At 46.5% G+C, this 24,053-nt stretch overlaps 1 protein-coding gene and 1 non-coding gene across 3 annotated transcripts in view; both read right to left on the reverse strand.

Moving 5' to 3' along the window:
• Positions 1 to 9,446, reverse strand: part of LOC146341184 (parathyroid hormone/parathyroid hormone-related peptide receptor-like) — a 32,723-nt gene extending 23,277 nt beyond the window's left edge. For both annotated transcript variants that reach the window (XM_084804916.1, XM_084804915.1), the window contains exons 1-3: positions 8,995 to 9,446; positions 4,536 to 4,641; positions 2,374 to 2,484 (exon numbers count right to left, since the gene is read on the reverse strand). In XM_084804916.1, coding sequence (XP_084661042.1) covers positions 2,374 to 2,484; positions 4,536 to 4,641; positions 8,995 to 9,195 — 418 coding nt within the window. In that variant the 5' untranslated portion in view covers positions 9,196 to 9,446. The remainder of the gene's footprint in view (positions 1 to 2,373; positions 2,485 to 4,535; positions 4,642 to 8,994) is intronic.
• Positions 9,447 to 22,613: 13,167 nt separating this feature from the next.
• TRNAC-GCA (transfer RNA cysteine (anticodon GCA)) lies at positions 22,614 to 22,685 on the reverse strand. The gene has a single exon. It is a non-coding gene; the product is annotated as a tRNA-Cys (tRNA).
• Positions 22,686 to 24,053: the final 1,368 nt, after the last annotated feature.

A 24,053-nucleotide genomic window follows, 5' to 3' on the forward strand; every position in this document is an offset into this window, starting at 1 on the left:
AAGTCCTGTCTCACGAACGTTTTAGAGCTTTTGGAAGTGTCTACGATCATGTGGATAGGGGTATCCAAAAGACATTGTCTATTTGGACTTTGAAAAGGCTTTTGACAAAAGGGTGCTTCTTGATGAAGGGCTCCTAACACTACCAATTAGAAGGCATTGGGCAGCTATTCCATCCTTTTCTCCTTAAAGGATTTTCTGTGGTAGGAAAAAAGATGGAAGTGGTGGGAAAATGTGAGAGGGCTACAAGTGGAAGACAATGTTGCCTCAACCACCTGTAAAATTTCGTGAATGCAGCAGGGTGAAGGCACAATAAAAGCCTCATCTGAAAGCACCCTGAAGTCCCTCATCAAACACTTCTGAGCAGTTGTGGGGTAGGAGGGAGCTCCTCTTATGGAGAGGTAACTGGTGAAAGAATGGAAAGCAGAGAGTAGGGATAAATGGGCAGTTCTCACAATGGAGGGATGTAAACACTGGGGTTCCTCTAAGGATCTGTATGGGACTGGTTCTTTTAAACTTTTTCATATAGGATCTGGTGTTAGGGGTAAGCAGTGAAGTGGTTGATAACACCAAATTATTTAGGTTGGTTCAAACAAAAAATGATTGCAAAGGGATCAAAAAAGATATCTCCAAACTGGGGGAATGGGCATTAAAATGGCAAATGCAGTTCAAAGTTAGCACGTTATCAGTGATGCACATTGAGGCAAAAACTCCTAATTTCATGTAAAAGCTGATGGGGGCTGAGCTGACCATGACTGACCAAGGGCTCCTTCACACTGAGCTTTCACCCTGCAATTGAGATTGCTCCTTCACAGAAGTTTGCAGACTCTTTACATGATGCCGTGATCATTCAAGGCATCTCCTACACTAAATGCCCTTTATTCCTTTTTTAAATAGATCGCAGATAATGAGCTATCAAATTACCTCGTTGTGTTCCACTTCAGTTTCCTCTGTGAAAAGAGGAAAAGCGGCAAGAAAAGGGCCGAGATCAATGAAAGATAATGGAAGACTCAGATATGGGGAGAAGGAGGGGCGAAGGGGGGGCGAAGGGGGGGAAGGACACACGTGTAAAGAGAGTCAGTTGTGATCCTGCATTTAAAACGGAAGCAGAAAGCCCCATTTTAAATGCAGGATTTTAGGCTGGTGTAGAGATGCCCCAAGAAAGGGATCTTAGGGTTGTGGTGGATAGCTTGATGCACATATCAACTCAGTATGTGGTTTCTGTGAAAATGGCAACTTCCATGCTGGGGATCATTAGGAAAGGAATTGCAAATAAAACTGCTAATATCATAATGCCCTTATACAAGTCTATGGTGCAACCATTCTTGGAGTGCTGGGTACAATTCTGGTCACAGCACCTCAAAAAGGATATTGTACAGCTGGAAAAGGTGCAGAAAAAGCAACCAAAATGATCAAGGGGCTGGAGCAATTCTCCTATGAGGAAAAATTACAATGTTTGGGACTGTTTAGCTTAGAAAAAAGGCAAGTGTGGGGGGACACGAGAGAAGAATATAAAACTATGTAGGGTGTGGAGAAATTCTCTCAGAAAACTAGAATCCAGGGTCACCCAGTGAAGGTGAATGGTAGGAGATTCAGGACAGATAAAAGGAAGTGTTTCTTCACACAGTGCATAGTTAAACCATGGAATTTGCTTCCACAAGATGTAGTGATGGCCACCAATTTGGATGGCTTTAGAAAGGGGTTAGACAAATCCATGGAGAATGAGGCTATCAAGACTACTAGACATGGCAGCTGTATTTTACCTCCAGTATTAGAGACAGTATGCCTCCGTATATCAGTTGCTGGGGAATGTAAGTGTGTGTGGGGGTGGGTGTTGCTCTCCTGTCCTGCTTGGCCACTGTGCAGGCAGAATGCTGGACTAGATAGGTTCTTATGTTCTTAAAGGCGATATAAAATGAGGCAATATAAATTTTGAAAACCCCAAACAACTAACTTCCAAGGAGGCATATTCCCAGTGGAGGCTGGTGGCTCCTGAGTGTGTGTGTGTGTGTGTGAAGCCATTCTGGGTTTCAGTCAGAACCAGTCAGAACTCTAAAGGAACTATCCAAAGATAGCTCCTTCAGAATTCTGACTGGCTCTGAGTGAAACCCGGAGCGGATTCACCGCCCCACTGACTTCGGAGCCACCAGCCTCCACTGCATATTCGTTAGGGCCACAGCAGGGGAGGAGACAGTTAAATCTCCTCTCCCCGCCTACTGCAGTCCCCATCACACACACACCAATCACACCCCCCCGCCCCCTGCTGCTGATTCAAAAACCTGAACATTAAATGCAAAGGTACATTTAATGTCTAGTTTGGCCCTGAACTAGGAAAGTATCGGAGGCGTTTGGTGTGAGCTGAGAAAGCATACGTACCGTTATGGTTGAAGTCATAGACATAGTCGGGACAGAGGACTGCCACTTTTTCATTCGGGAAACTTTCAGGCCAGCAAATAATGCCATCCCACTCAGGCAAGCAATGGCCATCTATCAAGGAAATGGCACATTTTCACTGCTTGGCATGGTAGGGGCAAAGTAAGGAGATGAGGAGGGTGGATGGACATCCTTGTGTTAAAGAAAATGAGATTTCAGAGTAGATACAGCCAAGGGTCCATATGTATGTTCTCTCTAGGCAGTGGTAAAGTGGTTAGATTGACTGTGCCCTGCTTTGCAGAGGACAGTCCTCTATTGGAGGAGCTGTCAGAGGAGAATCCTCTATTTGAAGGTGTCCTCTCTTTGTCCAGTCCAAGTCCAGTTTAAAGATAAAGAATCCTATGAAAGGAGAGCAGGGGCTTTGAAGTTGCTATCAACAGCAGCCAGACCCAGCAGGCACACAGGCCACCTGGTCACAGTTTCCCCCCGCCCCCGCCCCAGTGTAGCTATTTCCACTGTAGTCATTATTTCTAGATTTGCACCTATACATATAAATCAGCCCATGGAAACTTTATGCCAATATCTATCCTAGTTTGTCTTCTTCTTTTTTTGCGATGCATAAGCCTAGAGGTCGTATCATGGGATTAGGGTTGCCAGGTCCCTCGGTTTGACCTGAAGTTTTCAGGCCTTTAGCTGCCGTCTTAGGGTCCCCAAGGAAGGGAGTAAAATCTCAGGGTGAGGCAACAGAGCCAAGAGGGCAGGCCATTTCCTGCTTGGCTTGAGGAGTTTTGTCCTTTGCTGCCCCCCCGTCCACACCCCTCAGGCACCAGCCTGAGGCACAAAGCACAGTCAGCCTCTTCCTTGACCAGCCAGATGTCATCTTTGGCATTCACTCCTCTTTCCCTAGGCGCCAACACTGGTTGCAGGCCTCGGGAGACCCTTGGGCAAGATTATCTCAGTGGGGCCATTCCCTGGATATGCCCACCACCACCTCCTCCCGGCTGTTGCTGCTGTCTCTTTGCTTGCCCTTCTCCCTCTCCCTCTCTCTGGGATTAGTCTACACCATGTCCAACGAGAGGGAGGGAGGGCTAAGCATGACAGAGGGTGCTGCTCCTTCTCCTTGCCCAGGCAGCAACAGCAAGGAGGAGCAGCAACACACACACACACACACACACACACGTATATATTTTTGCAAGTAATTATTTACATGGTGAAACATTCAAAGATGGCATCCCCCTACTGCAGTCTGAATGGGTACAGACCACTCACCTACCTCAGGAATCTACCATTTCATTCTACCAAATGTATCTACTGATTAAATGCATCCTGACAATTTTAAAACACTAGCCTAATTTTACACACACACACACACACACACACACACACACACGGTAAGGTTGGGGTCTGTGTGCAGACTCATGCAAATGCTGAATCTGACACAATCGTGTGACATACGCAAGCAGTAGCTATAAAGAAATGTCAGTTTAGAAGGTCAGGCAGCAGCTCATGCAGGGCTGGTCCTACCATTAGGAAGAGTAAGGACATTTGCACAGGTGGAAAATGCTGGGAGATGGGGACTACCAGCCTGTGCTTTTATATGAGTCACTGTTCTGGACACGCCTCCTCTGAGGACTGGTATTTCTGATTCATCTCTGCACTGGAAGCGATCCAATGACCTAGTCACACCCGATGCAGAACTGGCAGAATTTCCTGCTTACAGTGAATGCTAATTGGAACAGCACTCAGTGACTCATCCAGAGATGCAACAGGTAATCTCCTCTGTGGATAAATATTTTGGGCTGCATCTTTCTTCCATGATGGAACTCAAGGTGGTTTACATGGGGTTCCCAACCAGGCAGTGACCAGGCACTGGCTTCACTTCAGCAAGGTGACTGCATCCTGTGGCTTCAGGCCAAGCCCTAGAACCTAGATTTATTTCTTTATTGTGGCACATCATTTGGGGATGATTGTCCTCACGGCATAGAAAACTAGAGGAGCTGGTGTGCCCTCTTTCTCCAGTAAGGGGCGGTGTTTAGTAAGTGCCATGGTTTTCTTAGATGTTCAGCGTGTCAACACTATTACTCGGTATGTAGCAGAAAGGTGAATCTTGTACATCTTTAACCTGGACCTCATCCAAGAGTTAACAATGCAGAAGGAGCAGGTACCTTGAATTATTTCCTCCTGGGCATTTATCTCTTTGTGACATTTTGCTTTAGCTTGGTTCAGCAAATAAATCTGTTCTTCTTTGGTTAGAACATCATCGGTGTCCACCTGCCAAAGAGAGGAAGAAAGGAGAGGTGAGATGATGAGGCCCACTGCATCAGCTGGTCCAGGACTAACTGCCTTTTGGCTTCTCCCCTCCCAGAACTGCCTCCATCAGTCACCATTCTACCTGGATACATCAGAGGGAGAGTTGAGACAGCGGACCCTCCTCCATTGGCTCAGCTGGGACCAACTACCTTTTGGCTCCCCCCTTCCCTGAACTGCATCATATAGTGGCCATGATACCTACATTTGCGTATGTTCCTCTTCCCTTCCAGCCCCTTTACCCTTTCATGTCTTGTTTATTCAGGTGTAAGCCATTGTTTTACACCATGAACCGCCTTGAGTAGGGGTCCCCAACCCTTTTGGACCTGTGGGCACATATGGGAATGTGAGAAACTGTTGTGGGCACCACCACAGAATGGCTCGTCACATAATGGCTGCCGTGGGGGCCTGGGTGGTCAAAGATGAGCAAAATAGGTGGTGTGCAGGAGAGAAATAGTGACACTGGAGGCTGAGAGAGATGGCGAAATTGCAACGTAGAGGGGAGAGAAAGAACAAGGCTAGAGGCGAGAAAGGGAGAGAAAGAAGAAGGCTAGGGATGGGGAAGGGAAAGAAATAGCAAGGAAAGGGGTTGTAGGAAGAAAAATAGCAAGGCTCAAGACTGGGGCCTCATCTACATGGCACTGCTTTGGCCCCCTACCCTGTCGCAACTGCACACCAATGCGGCTTCAAATCACCATGCCCTGCGATACACTCATGATGTACTGCATGCTTCCCTGAGAGGCTCGCCGTGCCTTTTTTCGCCATTATATGCGCAGCTGTGCAGTCCCATGTTTGTGGGGGTGCAAAACTTCAGTGGCTGCTTTATATTTGTGGGGCTCTGCTATGTCTTTCTGACCCTGTTTTAGATAAAAATTGGGTATTTTGTGCTCCTTCATTTTTGCAGCATCAGTTTGTCAGTTCCCCAGCCCGAGACTCTCGCAATGGTTCGCACTCACAAGCGTAAGCGCTGTGTGCCTAGCCATCGCTCCAAAATGGTGGCTGGAGCAATGTTGTTCCTCCCCCAAGACCCCACCCCCAACCCTTGTGTACTGAGTCCAAAAGTAACCGCTGCGAAGATACAAAGCTGCAAAAATGTGCGAAAGTGTGAATAAATGAATGATAATGTCCCTCTGTGCCTCTGTAACTGCGCAGCTGCAAAGGGATGGGGGAGCAAAGGGGCATCACAGAGTGACGCATGCATGACACACGCCTACAACACGCCACCTGTAAGATGCGAAGTCAGTTTGGGGAAGGAACAGATGGCCCGCAAGCACAGAGGAACCTGCAGCAAACCCAAAAAATTGCAGTAGAAAGAGTCCTCGGAATTCTAATTTTTCTGGATGAAAACCACGGATGGCTGCAAAGTCGCAACTGCGTCATCTATCACGAAGGACCTGGACTTGCACCCACCCCGGAGTAAAAGCCCGATGTAGATGGGAATGGAGAGAGACAGAGCAAAGGGAAAAGGCCTGTGTGGGTGGAAGAAGATTGGGGGTGGAGCCAGAAAGCAACTCTTTCCTTCTCTACCTGCCTGCCAACTAGGGATGTTAGAGAAATCCACCATGGACTCCAATGAGTTTGGAATCCGGCCTCCGGAGTCCATGGCGGAACAGAGCACTCACCTTTGTCTCCCTCTGGAATCCTCGTGAAGCCAGACAGCGATCCCGTGGAGCCAGCCACTCCGTATCGCTAGTGATACGGCTGGCCGCCATTGCCATGCCGTATCGCTGGCTGCGTGAGGGAGGACTCCGGATGCAAATGGCATCCGCTACGCCACCATAAAGCCCTTAGTTTAAGCTAATTGCAGCCATTTACGGCTGCATTTAGCGTAATATAAGAGCTTTATGGCTGCAAATGGTGTTGTTGTTGTTGTTCAGTTGTTAAATCATGTCCAACTCTTCGTGACCGCATGGACTATAGCACTCCAGGCCTTCCTGTCCTCCGCCATTTGCGTCCGGAGTCAGCCCTCATGCAGCCAGCGATATGGCATGGCAATGGGGGCCAGCCATATCGCCAGTGATACGGAGCTGGCAGCCAGCTCCACGGGATCGACGAGAAGCCGGCAGAAGAGGATTCCAGAGGGAGGGACAAATCGCCTCCCCCCGGGCGGATTCCCCACGGGGACGGAAGGTAGGGAATCTGCCCATCCCTACTGCCAACTGCTAATCCGCAGCAATGTCAGGAACAGGACGGAGAACCTGGCACCCTAATGTTTTTCAGGGTTTGTATTGTGAATGATAAACAACAGTATTAAAAATAATTTTTGAAGTGGGCAGGGAGCGAAGAGCTTCATTGGTGCAGTTGGAGGTCCCTGTGGGTGTCATGGCAACTGTGAGCGCTGCGTTGTGAGCCCCTGGCTTTGAGTAGATTGGCAGACAAACAGTATATGAATGTAGTAAATAATATACATAAATCTTTGTATGTTGAGACACAGTACACAATCCTTTTGTGTTCGTAGAATGTGTCACACAGTTTAGTGCAGCCGCCCCAAATCTGGTGCCCCCCAGAGGTGTTGGACTACAACTCCCATCGTACTCACTGAGCCATGCTGGCTGGGGCTGATGGGAGTTGTAATCCAACACCTCTGGAGGGCTCCAGGTTTGGGGCAGCAGAGATAACGATATAATAATTTTATAATCTGATTTTATTTTATTGTATTTTTAAAATGGAAGACAGAAATGCATCGGGAGGAACAGATAACATCCAAGCAATCTGAGAGGAAAGGAGATGAAAAGGCAACTCAAGAGATGGGCCCTTAATGGCAACCCATAATGGATGGTCCAGGTATACAATGATGCTTTTGGGGGCATCAGACACACTAAAAGCATTGTCCAGGGGCTAGGAGATTGCTTCATATTTGCCAGCGACTGGCTCATTTCCCATACAAAATTGTCAGGAAATGGAGGAGCTATGCAAGATAAAACCAGCTGCAAGAGAGACAATGGAAGCAGGCCCCAACGGCAACAACCGCAATTAATTCGCTCATCTGCACAGGCCATTTTGAGAAGGCTGATAAAGACTTATCAATAATGAAATTTCCATGACTGTTGGAGTTGCCTGGGAAAGACAGTGGCAGCATCCTGCTAAAACCCCAGCTGCTAAGGAGAAGACAACACAAGGGCAAGACATAAATCTTTAGAGTCTGAAAGTGATTTTTAAAAACTACGTAATGGAATAAAGGCTAGGCTTTTCAGATCTGAACGGATCAAAATTTGTTTCACAAAATACAAAGCAGGACCTTTTTAACAACTAGAAACAGATTAAAATCTTATTGTGCCACAGAATAGACACACATGATGGAAAGATGGACATACAATGGCTGTTGTCTTGGAATCCACATCTTTCTCTTTGAGCTCACACCAATATTAAATCATCCTTCTAATACAGGGATGGACAACCCTCAGCCTAATTTGTCATGGTCCTTACCCTTTTTTTAAAAGCCCTCTGCAAGCTACCTGTTCAGACCTCTGGTAAGAGCAATTTGTCCCTCTCCTGGCAGCCTGCTGGACAGGAAAGAAGGGTGGGGGGGTGGCAGAAAGAGAGAGAGAAAGGCAGCAGAAAGAGAGAAAGGGAGCAAAGGGGTGTCAGAAAGAGAGAGAAAGGCAGCAGAAAGAGTGAGAAAGAGAGCAAAGGGGTGGCAGAGAGAAAGAGAGAGAAGGGCAGCAGAAAGAGAGAGAAAGGGAGCAAAGGGGTGGCAGAAAGAGGAAGGGAAGGTGTGGTAAAAAGAGAGAAAAGGGGTGGCAAAAAGAATGAGAGAAAGGGTGGCAGAAAGAGAGAGAGAAAGGGTGAGGGGGGAGAGAGAGAGAGAGAGAGAAGAGGTGGTAGAAAGAGTGAGAAAGAAGAGGATGGTAGAAACAAAGCAAGAGAAAAGAGGTTGCACCCACTTTTGATTCTGGCCCTGCCCACTGCCAGTTGCTGCTCCTGAGTGAAAACAACTATTAACATAAAAAGGTCCCCACTTCTGTTTTAATAAAACATTCATGAACACACACACTTTCAAGGGCTGGCTTCTGAAAATGGTGCATAAACTGGAACTGCGGAGAGTGCATCTGGCACCGTTTGGGATTTATAACCTTAGAGTTTGGTTTTGTGTGTGTGTGTAAAATGGTGCTGCAGTGTGAGCCAGCAGTGCCGCCTCAAGCTTTTGGGGGACCCTTGGGCAAGATATCCCCAGTGGGCCCCCTACCCTCAGCCAGCCTACGCCCTCACTGCCACTGTCACCAGCTGCTGCTGCTCCTCTTCCTCATCCTTTCTGCTCGCTTGCCAAGCAGAGAGCCAGTGAGCAAGCAGGCAGTGGTAGTTACCTCAGCTACTCACCATTGTAGTTTGTTTTCTTGCTTGCTTACTTGTTTCCTCACTCCCTCTGGGCCAGAGCGCGAGTGGGATGAACAAGCAGGTTGGAGAGCTGAAGAGAAGGAGCAGGTTGAAGGGGCTTGTACCAGTGGGGCCCCTGATGAGGCATGGGCCCTCAGCAGGTGCCCAACCATGCTGACCCTTGATGCCTGCCCTGTTTACCATTAAACGATAGTGCAGGCATCATTGTGCAGCCTGAAAAGACTGGGTTGGAAGAAGGAGCACTGGTTGATAGAGATGCCAAAGAGCCCCTTTTCTGAAATATTTCTAACGCAGACCTGGAGCATTCTTACACCAGCTTGTTACACCTGTCACCCTGTTAACAAACTGTCGTCTCCCATTCTCTGCCTCGGACTGTAGTGCCACAGCCTACCCAGTGAAGAACAAGGCATCTCTTGTCTCATTCAGCTTTTGACAGCACCGTGCTAAAGTTCTGCGGTCAAATGACATGCAAAGCAAGCAGACAGGGGGAACTGCTGTAACCAGAAAAATGCTTGCTTTGCGATCTGGTCTCCCAGAGAACATAGACTGCTGATGACACCTTCCCCTTTCTCACGACTTCCTTTCTCAGACGGGTATTTGTAGCCCATTCTGACAGAAGGCACTTTGACATTCTTTCTGGCTTCAAAGATGCGGATGAGGAGGTTAACCTACCTTTTCTATCAGGAGTAAACTTAGTGAGAGATCACATGCTTTGCATCTAAAAGTTCCTGGATTCAATCGCCTTTGTGGCTCAAAACAGTTTAAAAGGCAAAAAATAATAAATAAGGGTGCAATCCTATGCCTGTTTAGACAGAAGAAAGCCCTTTAACTCCCAGCACGTAGGACTTTTTTCTGTCTAAACATCCTTAGGATCACAAAACCAAACTCTAAGATTATAAATCCCAAAATATTCCAGGTACACCCTCCACAGTTTCAGTCTAAGCCCAGCCTTCAGAACCCAGATCCAACTGGGAAGGACCCCAGCCTTAAATCTTGGAGATCCACTGCCCGTCAACGTAGATCAGGGTGGGCAGATTACAGGCTTGCGTGGTGATCTACTCGTTACTGTTTTTTACCAGGATGCTGAGCTTCACCAACGAAGGCCAGGTGCAAAATATTAGGGGCATATGGAATTAAAGAACAGGGTGTGTCTGAGCACATTCTCTGTGCAGGGCATTGTTTTCAGTACCTGATCTGAGCTCATGGTCCTTCCACACAAAAATCCACTCCTGCTTTCCCTCCCCCCCTCGTGCCCCCCCCCGAGCTTTCTTTATTTCAGCAGCTTAATTTAGAGAGAGAAAATGTTTTTGTTGTTGTTGCTGTTGTTCAACCATTGGCAGATGGAAACTCTTGCTGACCTACCACAAATTGCTCAGCCCAGACATCTCCCAGGAGATCCAGATCTACCTTCTGCCTGCCACTGATGTAGATGGAGGTGGGCAGAATTGGGGATTTCTGGATCCCAATTGTTTAACAACGGTGACAACAGAATGATGCACGCTGCCCAAAATTATATAGCTAAAATGAAGAAAGCTGGGATAACCAGGAGTGGATTTTTTGTGTGGCAGGTCTGTGAACTTTGTTCAGTTTTGCTATTCAAAATAAATTCTTGGCCTCAGAGTTATGTAATTCTAAGTCACACAAAAGCAAAGGTGGTGGTGTTGGCCATAATCAAAATTCCAAAATGCACATTAGCATAACGAGGCTGACCAAAAGAACTCTTTGACCAGTCAGTGAAGGGCAGGAGGATTGTCTTCAGTGCGCTCAGTCATCAGACTCAAGTATCTCACTTCGTTGTTGGGCAATACCAACCAAAATTCCACACAAATGTGCAAGCTTTCAAGTTCTCCAGAACTCTTTACCAGGACTACAACTCTCATCATCCACCATGAATGTGTCAGTTGGGGATGATGGGAGTGTCATCCTATGCTTCTAGAGGGCACCAGGCTGGGGAAGGCTGCTCTAAGATAAGACATGAGGCACAATCCATTAGGAACATGCAAGTTTGAGTGAACTTAATGGGACTTACTGAAGAGCCTGGGAACATCTCTTGCATAAACCTAACTCTGAAATAAATAGTCCTTGCTTAAGAAGACTTACACAAAAGCCCCATTTAAAATGTTCCCAGTCAATGCACTTAATGTTTGCCAGTCAGCTCATGAGCTGAGCCGTGTAATTAATACAAACTGGATGAAGGAAGACAACCTGGAATGGACTTACCAATGCGCAAACCAAATTCAGAAGTGATAAAAAAAGGGCAGCTGCTATGAAGCTCCCTATGTGGACCAATTCCTCCATGGTGCTCAGAATGTTGGTGCCATCCAAAGCGGAAGAAGGTTTTGATTATACCGTGCTGAATCTCTCCCAAAGAAATTATTCTAAGCTCCTAAATCCAAACTGAAGCTGTGCATGCTGGAGAAGCTGGTATTATCCATACTCATCTCTTCCTCTCCAAGCTAAGCTTTCTGATCTGTTTCCTTCAAGAGCCTGGTCTCAAAACATCCAAGAGAAACCACCCTGAAGACTCACCAAAACTGTGCATTCGCTTAGCTCGTAGATGGTTCTTGAGACTGATGCTTATTTATGTACAGCATCCTCACTGTTTGGTCCTTTTCTCTCTGTGCTCTCCCTTTTCCGGGAGCATTTGCGGCTTCTCCTGGCACTCCTTGTTCCCCTCCAGAGCTGAATGGCAGGGTCTTTTTGGCTCACCCCTAAGTGCTAATCTTTTCCTTTGCCAAATCTCCTCACGAGTGCTTTTTCCAGGAGGGGGGGGGATGTTTGTTTCTTTATTTTTCCCCTTGCCAAACTTCAAATGGCAAAACTCTACTTCCCAGATCATACACAAAAAATGAAATTCATTGCATGGTCAAGGTCTCAAAGCCAATCTAAACCAGGATTCCTAAACCTGGCACCCTCCAGATGTGTTGGACTACAACTCCCATCAGCCTCAGCCAGCATGGCCAATCGTCTGGGTGATAGGTGTTGTAGTTCAACACATTTGGATAGAAGTAGGTTGTGGAAGGCTGTTCTAAATGTAGAGTCCCTTGATACATAAGTAAAGAAAATGTCTCTACTTGTCATTAAATGAAATGTGATGAAGACATTAGCCAGCCTTTTCATATTTATTATTATTATTTAATCAGTTTATCTGCCGCTCACCATATCAAAAGATCTCTCCAAGCAGTTTCCCAACCTTGGGCCCTCCAGATGATGTTGTATTGCAACTTCCATCAACCCCAGCCAGCATGGTCAGTAGTCTGGGTGATGGGTTTTGTAGTCCAACCACATCTGGGGACCGAAGCTTGGGAAAGGCTGCCTTAGACATACCCTCACAATGATAACCAAGCCATACTCCAACTTTCCCCAACCTGGTGCCCTCCAGATGTTTCAGACTACAACCCTTAGAATTCCTGGCCACTGGCCATGCTGGCTGGGGATGATGGGAGTTGACATCCAAAATGTCTGAAGGACAGCAGCTTGAAGAAGGCCACCACAATCAGTCCTGCTAGCTTGACCAGGATTAGACAGTTCTAGGGGTCAAGTTGCCCAGCCTCTTGGAGATTTGATGCCAGCATAATGGATGGAACCTATGGCCCTCCAGATGTTGTGAGACTCTAATTCCATCAGCCCCAGCCAGCATGGCCAATGGTCAGTGATTATGGGAGTTGTAGTCTAACATCATCTGGAGGGGCATGGGTTCCCCAACACTACTATAGGAATTTGAAATATTTTGTCCAGCCCCAGCATTGAGCAAATCAATCTAGACCTGGGGCTGAAGTTCTCACCTCTGGTCTGTAGTCATACATCAGTTCATGTCCTCTGCACCTCACCTCTTTTCCTGCCAGAATACCAGGGGCACATTTTAGCAGGATACTTTATCCAAAAAGAATGGCAATGGACAATCTTTCAGCATAATAAGAATCAAGTGTTACTGAGCACCTCCCCCCCCCCCAACATGGCAAGGACTTGGATGTGTCGCCTCCAGTAACGCCCCCCCCCATCGCACCTGCTGAAGACTTGCCTCTCCCGTTTCCCTAGAAAACAGCTTTATTCTCTATCCACAATATCTTCCAGTTGTTGAATAAGAGATGCACAGTCCTCAAGGGTTGGATTTACATGCTTTCTGCCTGATCAAGAGTTCTGTGAAACTCAAAAGATTGCATAGTTCTACATGGACCTAAGGCAGCCCAATAAAATATGTAATTTTATCTATTTTACGTCTTCTCTCTTTAGGACCAGCATGGCAGCCACCATCTGCTGAACAGCTGCTCTGCTCAAAGAAAAGTTTTTGACAACTAATATTTGATCAGTCAGCATCAGTGCTAAAAAGTCAAATGGGGACACACACACATTGCGCCCAATGGAAACAAAGCTATTTTCTCCAGTTTCTTCCTGTATTTCTGACTCATGAACTTTTCTGATCGTAAGAAGTTTAAAATATGTCCCCATGTCCCCAGTGATGAACATAAGAACTGTCTTGCATGATCAGTCCAGGGGTCCATTTAGTCCAGCATACTGCTTCCAACAGGGGTCAGCAAAATGCTTTTGGAATGCTGGGGACAAACAGCTGGGGATGAACAGATGCCGAGGTTGTGAAGCATATGTTCTACCACTGAACTATTGCCCCACCCTATATACTGCCCCCAGTGGAACTTTTTCTACCACAGTTTCAATATGCACTTTTCACTTTGTGCATAGCTGTGCTGTGTGTGCTAACCGTCAGAGAGTGTGATGCGTACGAAACTGGTTTTTTCTTGGAGCAGTGCTGCTGCTGTTCCTGACTATGATACTCCTGCTCGTACTGTCACCTCTTTTCTGTATCAGAATATTTACATTCCTTTCACTTCTGGAAAGGTTTTATTTGTTTGTTTGTTTATTTGTTACATTTCTATACCGCCCCATAGGTGAAGCTACGGGTGGTTTACAAAGATTAAAAACCATTCAATTCACAGTATACAAAGTTTTAAACCATTTACATAAAAGCATGCAAACAGACAACACACACACAGACAACATATATCTAAAAACAACTTTAAGCAATCAACTTTTCAACAAATCCATGATTAAAATTCATCATATGCTGCCAAATGCCCGAGATAAGAGAAAGGTCTTCACCTGGTGCCAGAAAGATAACAATGTTGGCGCCAGGCAGGCCTGGTCGGGAAATCATTCCATAAGTTTTATTATATTTGTCCGAGGTTTCATTCCAGACCCATTCAGTGTCCTTCTGAAATAACTCTCAGAGGTATGCTAGCTTGTGCCAAACCTGGGGTGGGGTGAGGGATCTGAGTGGTTAATGCGGTAGGTGGATCTGGATTAATATTATGTTCACATATTAACCTTAGGATGGCATAACTGAAAAACGCTTGAGCGCTGTTAAAGCATTATGTCTGAACAGGGGACACTAACACCTGTAAAAGGGGCATGGCTGTGCAGGCCAGCCTGGATGCAAGTAGAAGTCTCCATGGGTCTGGGAACCTGAATACAGATTTGGTTGGATCACTGCCTTGTTGTGGTGAAGGGGCTTGAGTAACTCAGTGAAGCCATAAGCTATGCCGTGCAGGGCCACCCAAGACGGACAGGTCATGGCACAGAGTTCTGACAAAATGTGGTCCACTGGAGAAGGAAAGGGCAACCCACTCCAGTATTCTTGCCAAGAAAACCCCATGGAACGTATCACAAGGCTAAAAGGGATGACGCCGGAAGATGAGCCCCTCAGGTCGGAAGGTGTCCAATATACTACTGGGGAAGAGCAGAGGGTATTTCCAAGTAGCACCAGAAAGAGTGAAGCAGCTAGGCCAAAGCCGAAAGGACAGTCAGCTGTGGATGTGTCTGGTGGTGAAAAGAAAATCCGATGCTGTAAAGAACAATATTGTTTAGGAACCTGGAATGTCAGATCAATGAATCAAGGTAAGCTGGAGGTGGTCAAACATGAGATGGCAAGATTGAACATCGACATCTTGGGAATCAGCGAACTAAAATGGACAGGCATGGGCGAATTTAATTCAGGTGACCATCATATCTACTACTGTGGGCAAGAATCCCTTAGAAGAAATGGAGTAGCACTCATAGTCAACAAAAGGGCGGGAAAAGTAGTACTGGGGTACAATCTTAAAAATGATAGAATGATCTCAGTACGAATCCAAGGCAAACCATTCAACATCACAGTAATTCAAGTCTATGCCCCAACCACTGAGGCCAAAGAAGCTGAGGTTGATCAGTTCTATGAAGACCTACAACACCTTCTAGAACTAACACCAAAAAAAGATTCCTCTTCATCATAGGGGATTGGAATGCTAAAGTAGGAAGTCAAGAAATCACCGGGATAACAGGCAGGCATGGCCTTGGTGTACAAAATGAAGCAGGACAAAAGCTAATAGAGTTTTGCCAAGAGAACACGCTGATCATAGCAAACACTCTTTTCCAATAGCACAAGAGACGACTCTACACATGGACATCACCAGATGGTCAATATCAAAATCAGATTGATTATGTCCTTTGCAGCCAAAGATGGAGAAGCTCTATACAGTCAGTAAAAACAAGACCTGGAGCTGACTGTGGCTCAGATCATGAGCTGCTTCTTGCAAAATTTCGGCTTAAATTGAAGAACGTAGGGAAAACCACTAAACCGTTCAGGTATGAACTAAATCATATCCCTGATGAATATACAGTGGAGGTGAGGAATAGATTTAAGGGATTAGACCTGATAGACAGAGTGCCTGAGGAACTATGGATGGAGGTCCGTAACATTGTTCAGGAGGCAGCAACACAATCCATCCCAAAGAAAAAGAAGTGCAAGAAAGCCAAGTGGCTGTCTGATGAGGCTTTACAAGTAGCTGAGGAAAGAAGGGAAGCAAAAAGCAAGGGAGAAAGGGGAAGATATATCCAACTGAATGCAGAGTTCCAGAGAATAGCAAGGAGAGACAAGAAGGCCTTCTTAAATGAACAATGCAAAGAAATCGAGGAAAACAACAGAATGGGAAAGACTAGAGATCTCTTCAAGAAAATTGGAAATCTCAAGGGAACGTTTTGTGCAAAGAGGGGCATGATAAAGGACAAAGAAGGCAGGGACCTAACAGAAGCAGATGAAATTAAGAAGAGGTGGAAGGAATACACAGAAGAACTATACAGGAAAGATCTTAATGTCCCTGATAGCCATGAGAGTGCGGTCACTGAACTTGAGCCAGACATCCTAGAGAGTGAAGTCAAGTGGGCCTTAGGAAGCATTACTAACAACAAAGTTAGTGGAGAGGACAGTATTCCAGCTGAGCTATTTAAAATCCTAAAAGATGATGCTGTTAAAGTGCTGCATTCAATATGCCAACAAATCTGGAAAACTCAACAATGGCCGCAAGACTGGAAAAGGTCAGTTTACATTCCAATTCCAAAGAAGGGCAACGCCAAAGAGTGTTCAAACTACCGTACAATTGCGCTCATTTCACATGCCAGCAAGGTGATGCTCAAAATCCTACAAGCTAGGCTTCAGCAGTATGCGAACCGAGAACTACCGGAAGTACAAGCTGGGTTTCGAAGAGGCAGAGGAACTAGAGATCAAATCGCCAACTTTCGCTGGATCATGGAGAAAGCAAGAGAATTCCAGAAAAACGGCTATTTCTGCTTCATTGACTACGCTAAAGCCTTTGATTGTGTGGATCACAACAAACTGTGGCAAATTCTTAAAGTGATGGGAAAACCAGACCACCTTACCTGTCTCCTGAGAAACCTGTACGAGGGTCAAGAAGCAACAGCAAGAACCAGACATGGAACAACCGAGTGGTTCAAAATTGGGAAAGGAGTACGACAAGGCTGCATATTGTCACCCTGCTTATTTAACTTATGTGCAGAGTACATCATGAGAAACGCCGAGTTGGATGAATCACAGGTCGGAATTAAGATTGCTGGGAGAATTATCAACAACCTCCGATATGCAGACGATACCACCCTAATGGCAGAAAGCGAAGAGGATCTAAAGAGCCTCTTGTTGAGGGTGAAAGAGGAGAGTGCAAAAGCTGGTTTGAAACTCAACATTAAAAAAACTAAGATCATGGCATCTGGCCCCATCACTTCCTGGCATATAGAAGGGGAAGAAATGGAAGCAGTGACAGATTTTACTTTCTTGGGCTCCAAGATCACCGCAGTTGGTGACTGTAGCCATGAAATTAAAAGACACTTGCTCCTTGGGAGGAAAGCTATGGCAAACCTAGACAGCATAGTAAGAAGCAGAGACATCACCTTGCTGACAAAGGTCCGTCTAATCAAAGCTATGGTTTTCCCAGTAGTAATGTATGGCTGTGAGAGCTGGACTATAAGGAAGGCTGAGCGCTGAAGAATTGATGCTTTCGAACTGTGGTGCTGGAGAAGACTCTTACGAGTCCCCTGGACTGCAAGGAGGTCAAATCAGTCAATCCTAAAGGAAATCAACCCTGAGTGCTCATTGGAAGGACAGATCCTGAAGCTGAAGCTGAAATATTTTGGCCACCTAATGCGAAGAGAAAACTCTCTGGAAAAGACCCTGATGGTGGGAAAGACTGTAGGCAAAAGGAGAAGGGGACGGCAGAGGATGAGATGGCTAGATAGTATCACCGATGCAATGAATATGAACCTGAGCACACTCCGGGAGAGAGCGCAGGACAGGAAGGCCTGGTGTGCTATGGTCCATGGGGTCACGAAGAGTCGGACACGACTTAACAACTGAACAACAACAATAATCAGCAAAATGTCCCACACTGAGTCAGCAAAATTGGATCCAAGTGTTTTTTCAGAAATAGAAACTTTTCAGTTAATGCTGAGTCATAACGAACATGTTAGTGATGTGGTCCACACACTACTAGATAATATGGAGCTCTTAGATCAAGGGAGGACAACCTCCAGACCACACTGCAGCCCAGCCTGGCCCATGGAGGACTGAGCAGCCCCTGTGGGTTCTGCCCTCCCCAAGTCCTGCCCCTTTGCAGCAGAACTGGGGAGAAGCAGTCTGACTCTGCTGGTGCTTGAGCCCCAGCCAAATTGGCCTCCTTTGCAGCCACTCGATGGGTAGCATTTGCAGGGGCCAAACCTGAGCGGGGCTGGAAGAAGCCATTAGACTAAGCTGCTGCTTGCAGGAGCCAGGTCCTGCAAGCACAGGCAGAGTCACTTTCTGTGCAGAGGGAGGCACGGAGCTCTGTCTCTCTCTGCATGGGGAAAAAGAAAAAAGTGGGCGCAGTGGCACCAATGATCTCGTGGCACGGGGAGGGGCTTCTGGCAGGGCCTCACCTCCTTGACATCATCTAGTCCACCAGACTTGGTCCAGGGGCCAATCTGGCCCCCAGACCAAAAGAGCTGCTCTCCCCATTTGTCTTAGATGGTTGGTTCCTTGCAGAACACAACTGTCGTAGGGAGGAAGATAATTTAGTAATCTAGATAATTCATCAACAAAACAGATTGAACAGATAATTCATCAACAAAAAAACACCCATAAGGCCATCTCTCCTTCACATACATGCTGCGTAGCGCAAAGCTGTAACTCTCACTGAGTGAACACTTGCTAGCAGTGGAGAGATGCAATCCATTTGGAGTTACATTTTGCATCTTTCAGCTGCTCCTGTTGAAGATGTTGCATTCCAGCCTTCTGTCCGATTGGGCTCCTTTACACCATTGTTTCTGTCTCTGTATATTCCATTCCTTACCTTTTCACAGGGTGGCTACTTTTCTGCAAAAAGCCATTACACGCACTGGGGGCATCACGAAATTTCCTCCCGGGCTCATGCCCCTTTCCCTCCTCTTGCAGATTACTGGTGGTTTGGTTGTGATTGACACGCAATGTGGGTGGACAGCATCCTCCACCCAACTGCCCGAACCCCACCCCCAAAGGCACTGGTTTCCCACCAAACTGCTGACGTGCTGGCACATTGGCCATTTTGTGCTGTGGAGTAAGCAGCCCAAGTCGGGAGCAAAGTCGGTGCATTGCACTTAGTCATGGCATGGCGGCAAGCCGGCAGGTCAGTATGCCGGCATACACACCCATCACCCTGATGTCACCGCCATCATGACCTCGCCTCCAACAACCCCAAACAAAGTGTTTTTGTTTGTGCTATGGGAGAAGTTCATGGGCAGGCCATGGCGTTCCTGTTGAGCAGGCTGAAAAAATACTGCATTTTTTCTGTTTGGGGATAACACAGGATAAGCAGGAGGAAATGACAGGAAAATCACTGGAGGATGATGATGTGATGTAATGGACCTGCAAACTTCCGTGAGTGGCCAGTCATGAATGTGCAATATATTGCAGTTGTAGAGATGCCCCTAGTCACCAAGCAGCTTTCAAGTTGAGGAAGACTGTCCTTGCCCAACCCAGGCAAAGTCACAGTCTGAACGGGAAGCCTTTATAATCTGTTGAGGAGAGCCAATAACCACCCTGGACAGGTGGAGTCACCCCAGTACCTGGCAACCCCTCACCGCAGAGATGAGGAAGAGGTGGCTCTCCAGATGTTGTTGGACTGAAATTCCCAAACCATGTAACACACACAGCTGCTAGCATCTCCAAGATATGCAGTGTGAAGTAGAGATGTGCAAGAATTTTGTTTATGTGTACCTCCTAAATTAGCTTGTTGTCCTCAGTTGCAGTGGACATGGTCCCATTGCCAGGACTGAAGTCAGATTCAGCTGCCACTCTGGTCAGCTTCTATGGGTGGAATGATGGGTGTGTGTCATCTTGTGCTTTGCCCCAGGCAGCAAAATGTCTTTGGCTAGTTCCTAGATTAATGAATAACTGGTTTTGAGTCTGGTTTGAACTCTACTTGGTCCTGGCCTGGTACATAACCTGGGGCTGCAATCCTATGCACACTTCTTTGAAAGAAAGCACCATTGAACACAGTGGGATTTACGTCAGGCTGCGCACACATAGGATTGCACTGTACACCTGGAAAGGATTATTTCCCTGTTTATTTTGTGAACTCATTTCTGGGCTCACCTCACAGTCTAAGGACATCTCTTAGCCTAAAATCAGCCTAAAATCCTGCATTTAAAATAGGGCTTTCTGCTTTAAATGCAGGACCACAACGCCCCCCTTTTTCACGTGCTTCCTTTTCCCCCACCCCTTCCCCCATATCTGAGTCTTCCATTAGCTTTCATTGATCTCGCTCCTCTTCTTGCTGCTTTTACTCGTTTCACGGAGGAAACTGAAGCGGAACACAACGGGGTAATTTGATAGCTCATTATCTGCGATCTATTTAAAAATGGAACAAAGGGCATTTAGTGCAGGAGACGCCTTGAATGATCACGGCATCATGTAAAGAGCCTGCAAATTTCCGTGAAGGAGCAATCTCAATCGCAGGATAAGAGCTGCATGTGAAGAAAGCCTAATTCCCTTTGCCCTGCCTGATCAAATAGGCAGCCCTTTGCAGCTGCATTTTAGGGCCAGATTAAAACAGCCTTCCCCACCCTGGTGCCCTCCACATGGACTACAACTTGGACTACAACTTCCATAATCCCCAGCCAACATGACTTAAGTCCCACTGGGTTCAGTGGGTCTACTAGTGAGAAGAAGCTCAGTGGGAAAACCTGGAAGAGCAGCATTTGACATTAAAACATTTGCCCTCCCCCCAACCCCAAAGCTGCTTTCAGAAGAAGAAAAGAATGCGGGGAATTCCAGTCATACACTTCGCATGTAACACCTGCCCTCCGACGCATCTCCCATGCCTTGTTAATACTGCACAAAATTGATTTTAGTAATTTGGACTGTTTTGACTGTGTTACATATTTTACAAACTTTGTGTTGATTTTATAAAGAAAAGTGGGTTGTAACGTTGTATAATACATGCATTTAGTACCACTTAACATCATTAGTGCCAATTTAAAGCTCCCTCCAAGTGTAAAGAGCGGGGTTGGGGGGCGGGTTAATCGGAACCACAGCTTAAGAAGGAAGGGTTAACTCTCACTTCAATGCACAGTGTAGTCCGGATACTCATCCCTCTTCTACAACTGCTTTTTGTTGTTGTTAAACAGATATATGCAATCGTATGAGCATTTCACGTGTCGTCTAATTTGACTCCCGCTCAGTGGAGGTTGGTGACACCAATTTCGGTGGGGCTCCGAATCCATTCTGACTTTCAGACAGAACTCTAAAGGAGCTATACAAAGTGCTGAACCTATTTGGAGGATAAGCTTCATCACCTTGGATAGCTCCTTTAGAGTTCTGGCTGGTTCTGATTGAAACCCAGAGTAGATTTACAGCCCCACCGAAATCGGAGCCACCAGCCTCCACTGCTCCTAATTTAGTCCTTCGGATGCAATCCGTTACACCAGGGCTGGGAAACCTGTGCCCCCCGCCCCCCGCCAGATGCTGCCACAGGTTCGCCGTTATGTGCACTTACCTGAGACTAAGGGCACAATCCTATGCATGGTTTAGACAGAAAAACGTCTTACAACTCCAAGCATGGCTGACTGGGGGATGCTGGGAGTTGTAGGACTTTTTTCTGCCTAAACATGTGTAAGATTGCGCCCTACGGCTCACTGAACATAAAGGGGTTTATTTCTGAGTAGACATTTATAGGACTGCAGTGTTATTTAAAAAACAACAACCCGGATCTCCTGCAAAAGGTGTTCTTTGCCCCTGATGCCCATACTAAAGCGCATGCTAGCAATTGCTTGGATGACCTTTTAAAAGTAAATTGCAACCGCGGGGGGGGGGGGGATGCAGTCCGGGGCTCTGGGGTGGGGAAATAGGGAGCTTTAACCCTCCACCGAACCGCACCTCGTCGTGGTCCAGATCCGCATGAGGCTCGGAAGCCACGCCTGATATTTGCATCGCGAAAGAGAGACCTGACGGCACTTCCTCTTGAGATCTTGAAACTTGATTCATTTTCTTCAGGGTTTCGGGTGGTTCTCTCCCGTCTGGAGTGAACTATCGCCCTCTCTGGCAGGCTGAAAGAATGCGCCTCTAGACGCTCCGGTGTTTATTACAAAGCCTTTGAACTGGGGAGAGACTTTGAGGATTTGTTTCGGGCCAGTCTCAAACTCTCTTAAGTTTTTACCTATTTAAATTTGATTCCAACTGATTTGTTTTGTTATAGCAGGATTTTATATTTGAAAATATTATTGCCTCTTATGAGCCGTTGGGGCGAAGCGAACCATGAATCCAAACGGATTAAATCTCGATTCTGAATTTTCTTTTCTTTTCCGGAAATCAAAGCCTCCTCCCACCCCATACGATCCTCTTATTATCTACCCATTTTGCCCCAACACACACTTTAAAGAGCGTTGACAAGAACTTATCAGCAATGCCGGAAAAGTGCAAGAGCTCATAGATTTCCCCGCCCCAATACCTCTCCCAATGGTGGCACCCATCCCAACTAGTGAAAAATCCTATAACTGCGATCATCACCGACCGTAGGGGCAATGCACGTGCAGTGCAACTTGTGCAATAAATCGTGTTCTCATCCATACTAGGCAAAAAGTAAATGTTAAAGGTTACAGTGGCAAGAGTTCTAAAAGCAGCACGAAGGTTTACATCCGATGGTATTTGTTAAAAGCTCCCACCCCCTTTTTGTGTGTGTGTGCGCCAAGTATCGGATTGCATTCGTTATGCCTTAAGCATAATAATGGGGTTGGGGGGAAAAATTATCTTGAGGGGGCACCCGGATTTGAACCAGGGACCTCTTGATCTGCAGTCAAATGCTCTACCACTGAGCTATACCCCCTCTGCTGGTCTTTGGTGGTTGGTAAAGAATCTTTTACCGCTGTGATGACACAAATCCGGTCTCGTCCGCTAGGAACGTTCAGCGGATCATCAGAGTCATGTGCTGGATTGAAGGGTAAAGGAAGCAAAGCAAACGGGTTAAGGCCATCCAGTTTCTACTCCAAGCAAGTTCTGCTGATGTTAGTAGGGCATGTTCACAGCGGACACTAAAAGCGTCTTTCTTGATTCTCTCATGTGTACTTATGAATATTGTTAATGTAGGATAGAAACGGGGAGAGAGCCATTTTTTAAACCGATTGCATGAGCTAAGTTTTCTTTTTAAATGGGCAGTTTTAAGTTTGAGCTTAAATTGAGGCACAAAAAGTTGATGAGGCCCAGATTTAGGGTCGTGTTAATCAATATTGCAATGCCTTTGTCTTCCCTGCAGTAAAGTAAAAAAAAAAAAAAATCTAATCAAATAAAGAAGAATGGCCCTGAGCATGTGCAGAGTTCCTCTCCTTCACCACTGAGAAACCACAGCCAACTGCCACAGCTGGAACAAGGATAATAGCCGCGGCTTCAGGGCAGCTGTCTCCTGCTGGGTTGCCCGCCTCTCGGTCTCTTACAGTTCACAATAACTTCTTACTTTATCAAGAATAGGGGTCACCGACAGACAGCGTTCCATACTACAGGGTGGCAGAGAGGTCGGAAAATGCACTTTTTAAAGTACGGGAATGGCGAAATGCACTTCCCCAATCTGGCTCCCTCTAGATGTGTTGGACTGCAACTCCCATCATACCCAGCCAACATGGGGATGATGGGACTTGCAGTCCAGCACCTCCAGAGTGTGCCAGGTTGGAGAAGGCTACTTTCAAAGATCCAGACTGTGAGTAGAGAAAAGTACTTAAGCCATAATTAATATCACTCTGACCCTTGCTAAGCACCTCCTACAAGCTTTGCTTTGCTCTCTTACATAAGAGGTGCTGGAATTTGCGCCCTCTGACTTGAATGTCCTGCCCCTTAATCTCTGATGGACCAAGGCTGCTTCTGGTTTGTTAGTGATGATGAGGCTTTCTGCACACGTTCAGAGGCTCTCTTGCTTCCTAGGCTAAGACCTGGCCATGGAAACTCCCTTGTACTTTTTCCCATTGTTGCCGAGCCCTTTTGCCTGTCTCTTTTTTGCACTTCTATGGCACTCCCCCCTTACTCTTCCTTCCATTGCTCTCTGCTGTTCCTGAGCAGGAGGAGTTCATGCCTTTTCTTGGCAATTGCAGCAAAAGTCCTGTTTGTTCCAGATAAGGCTGCCACTTACACACACACACACACACACACACACACACACAGATTGGCCACCTCCTGTGCCTTTTTACAGCCACTAGATCTACAGAAA

The sequence above is a fragment of the Heloderma suspectum genome, chromosome 6, assembly GCF_057233095.1.
Source record: "Heloderma suspectum isolate Gila_16-S chromosome 6, 16-S_ref, whole genome shotgun sequence".
NCBI classification, from domain to species: domain Eukaryota; kingdom Metazoa; phylum Chordata; class Lepidosauria; order Squamata; family Helodermatidae; genus Heloderma; species Heloderma suspectum.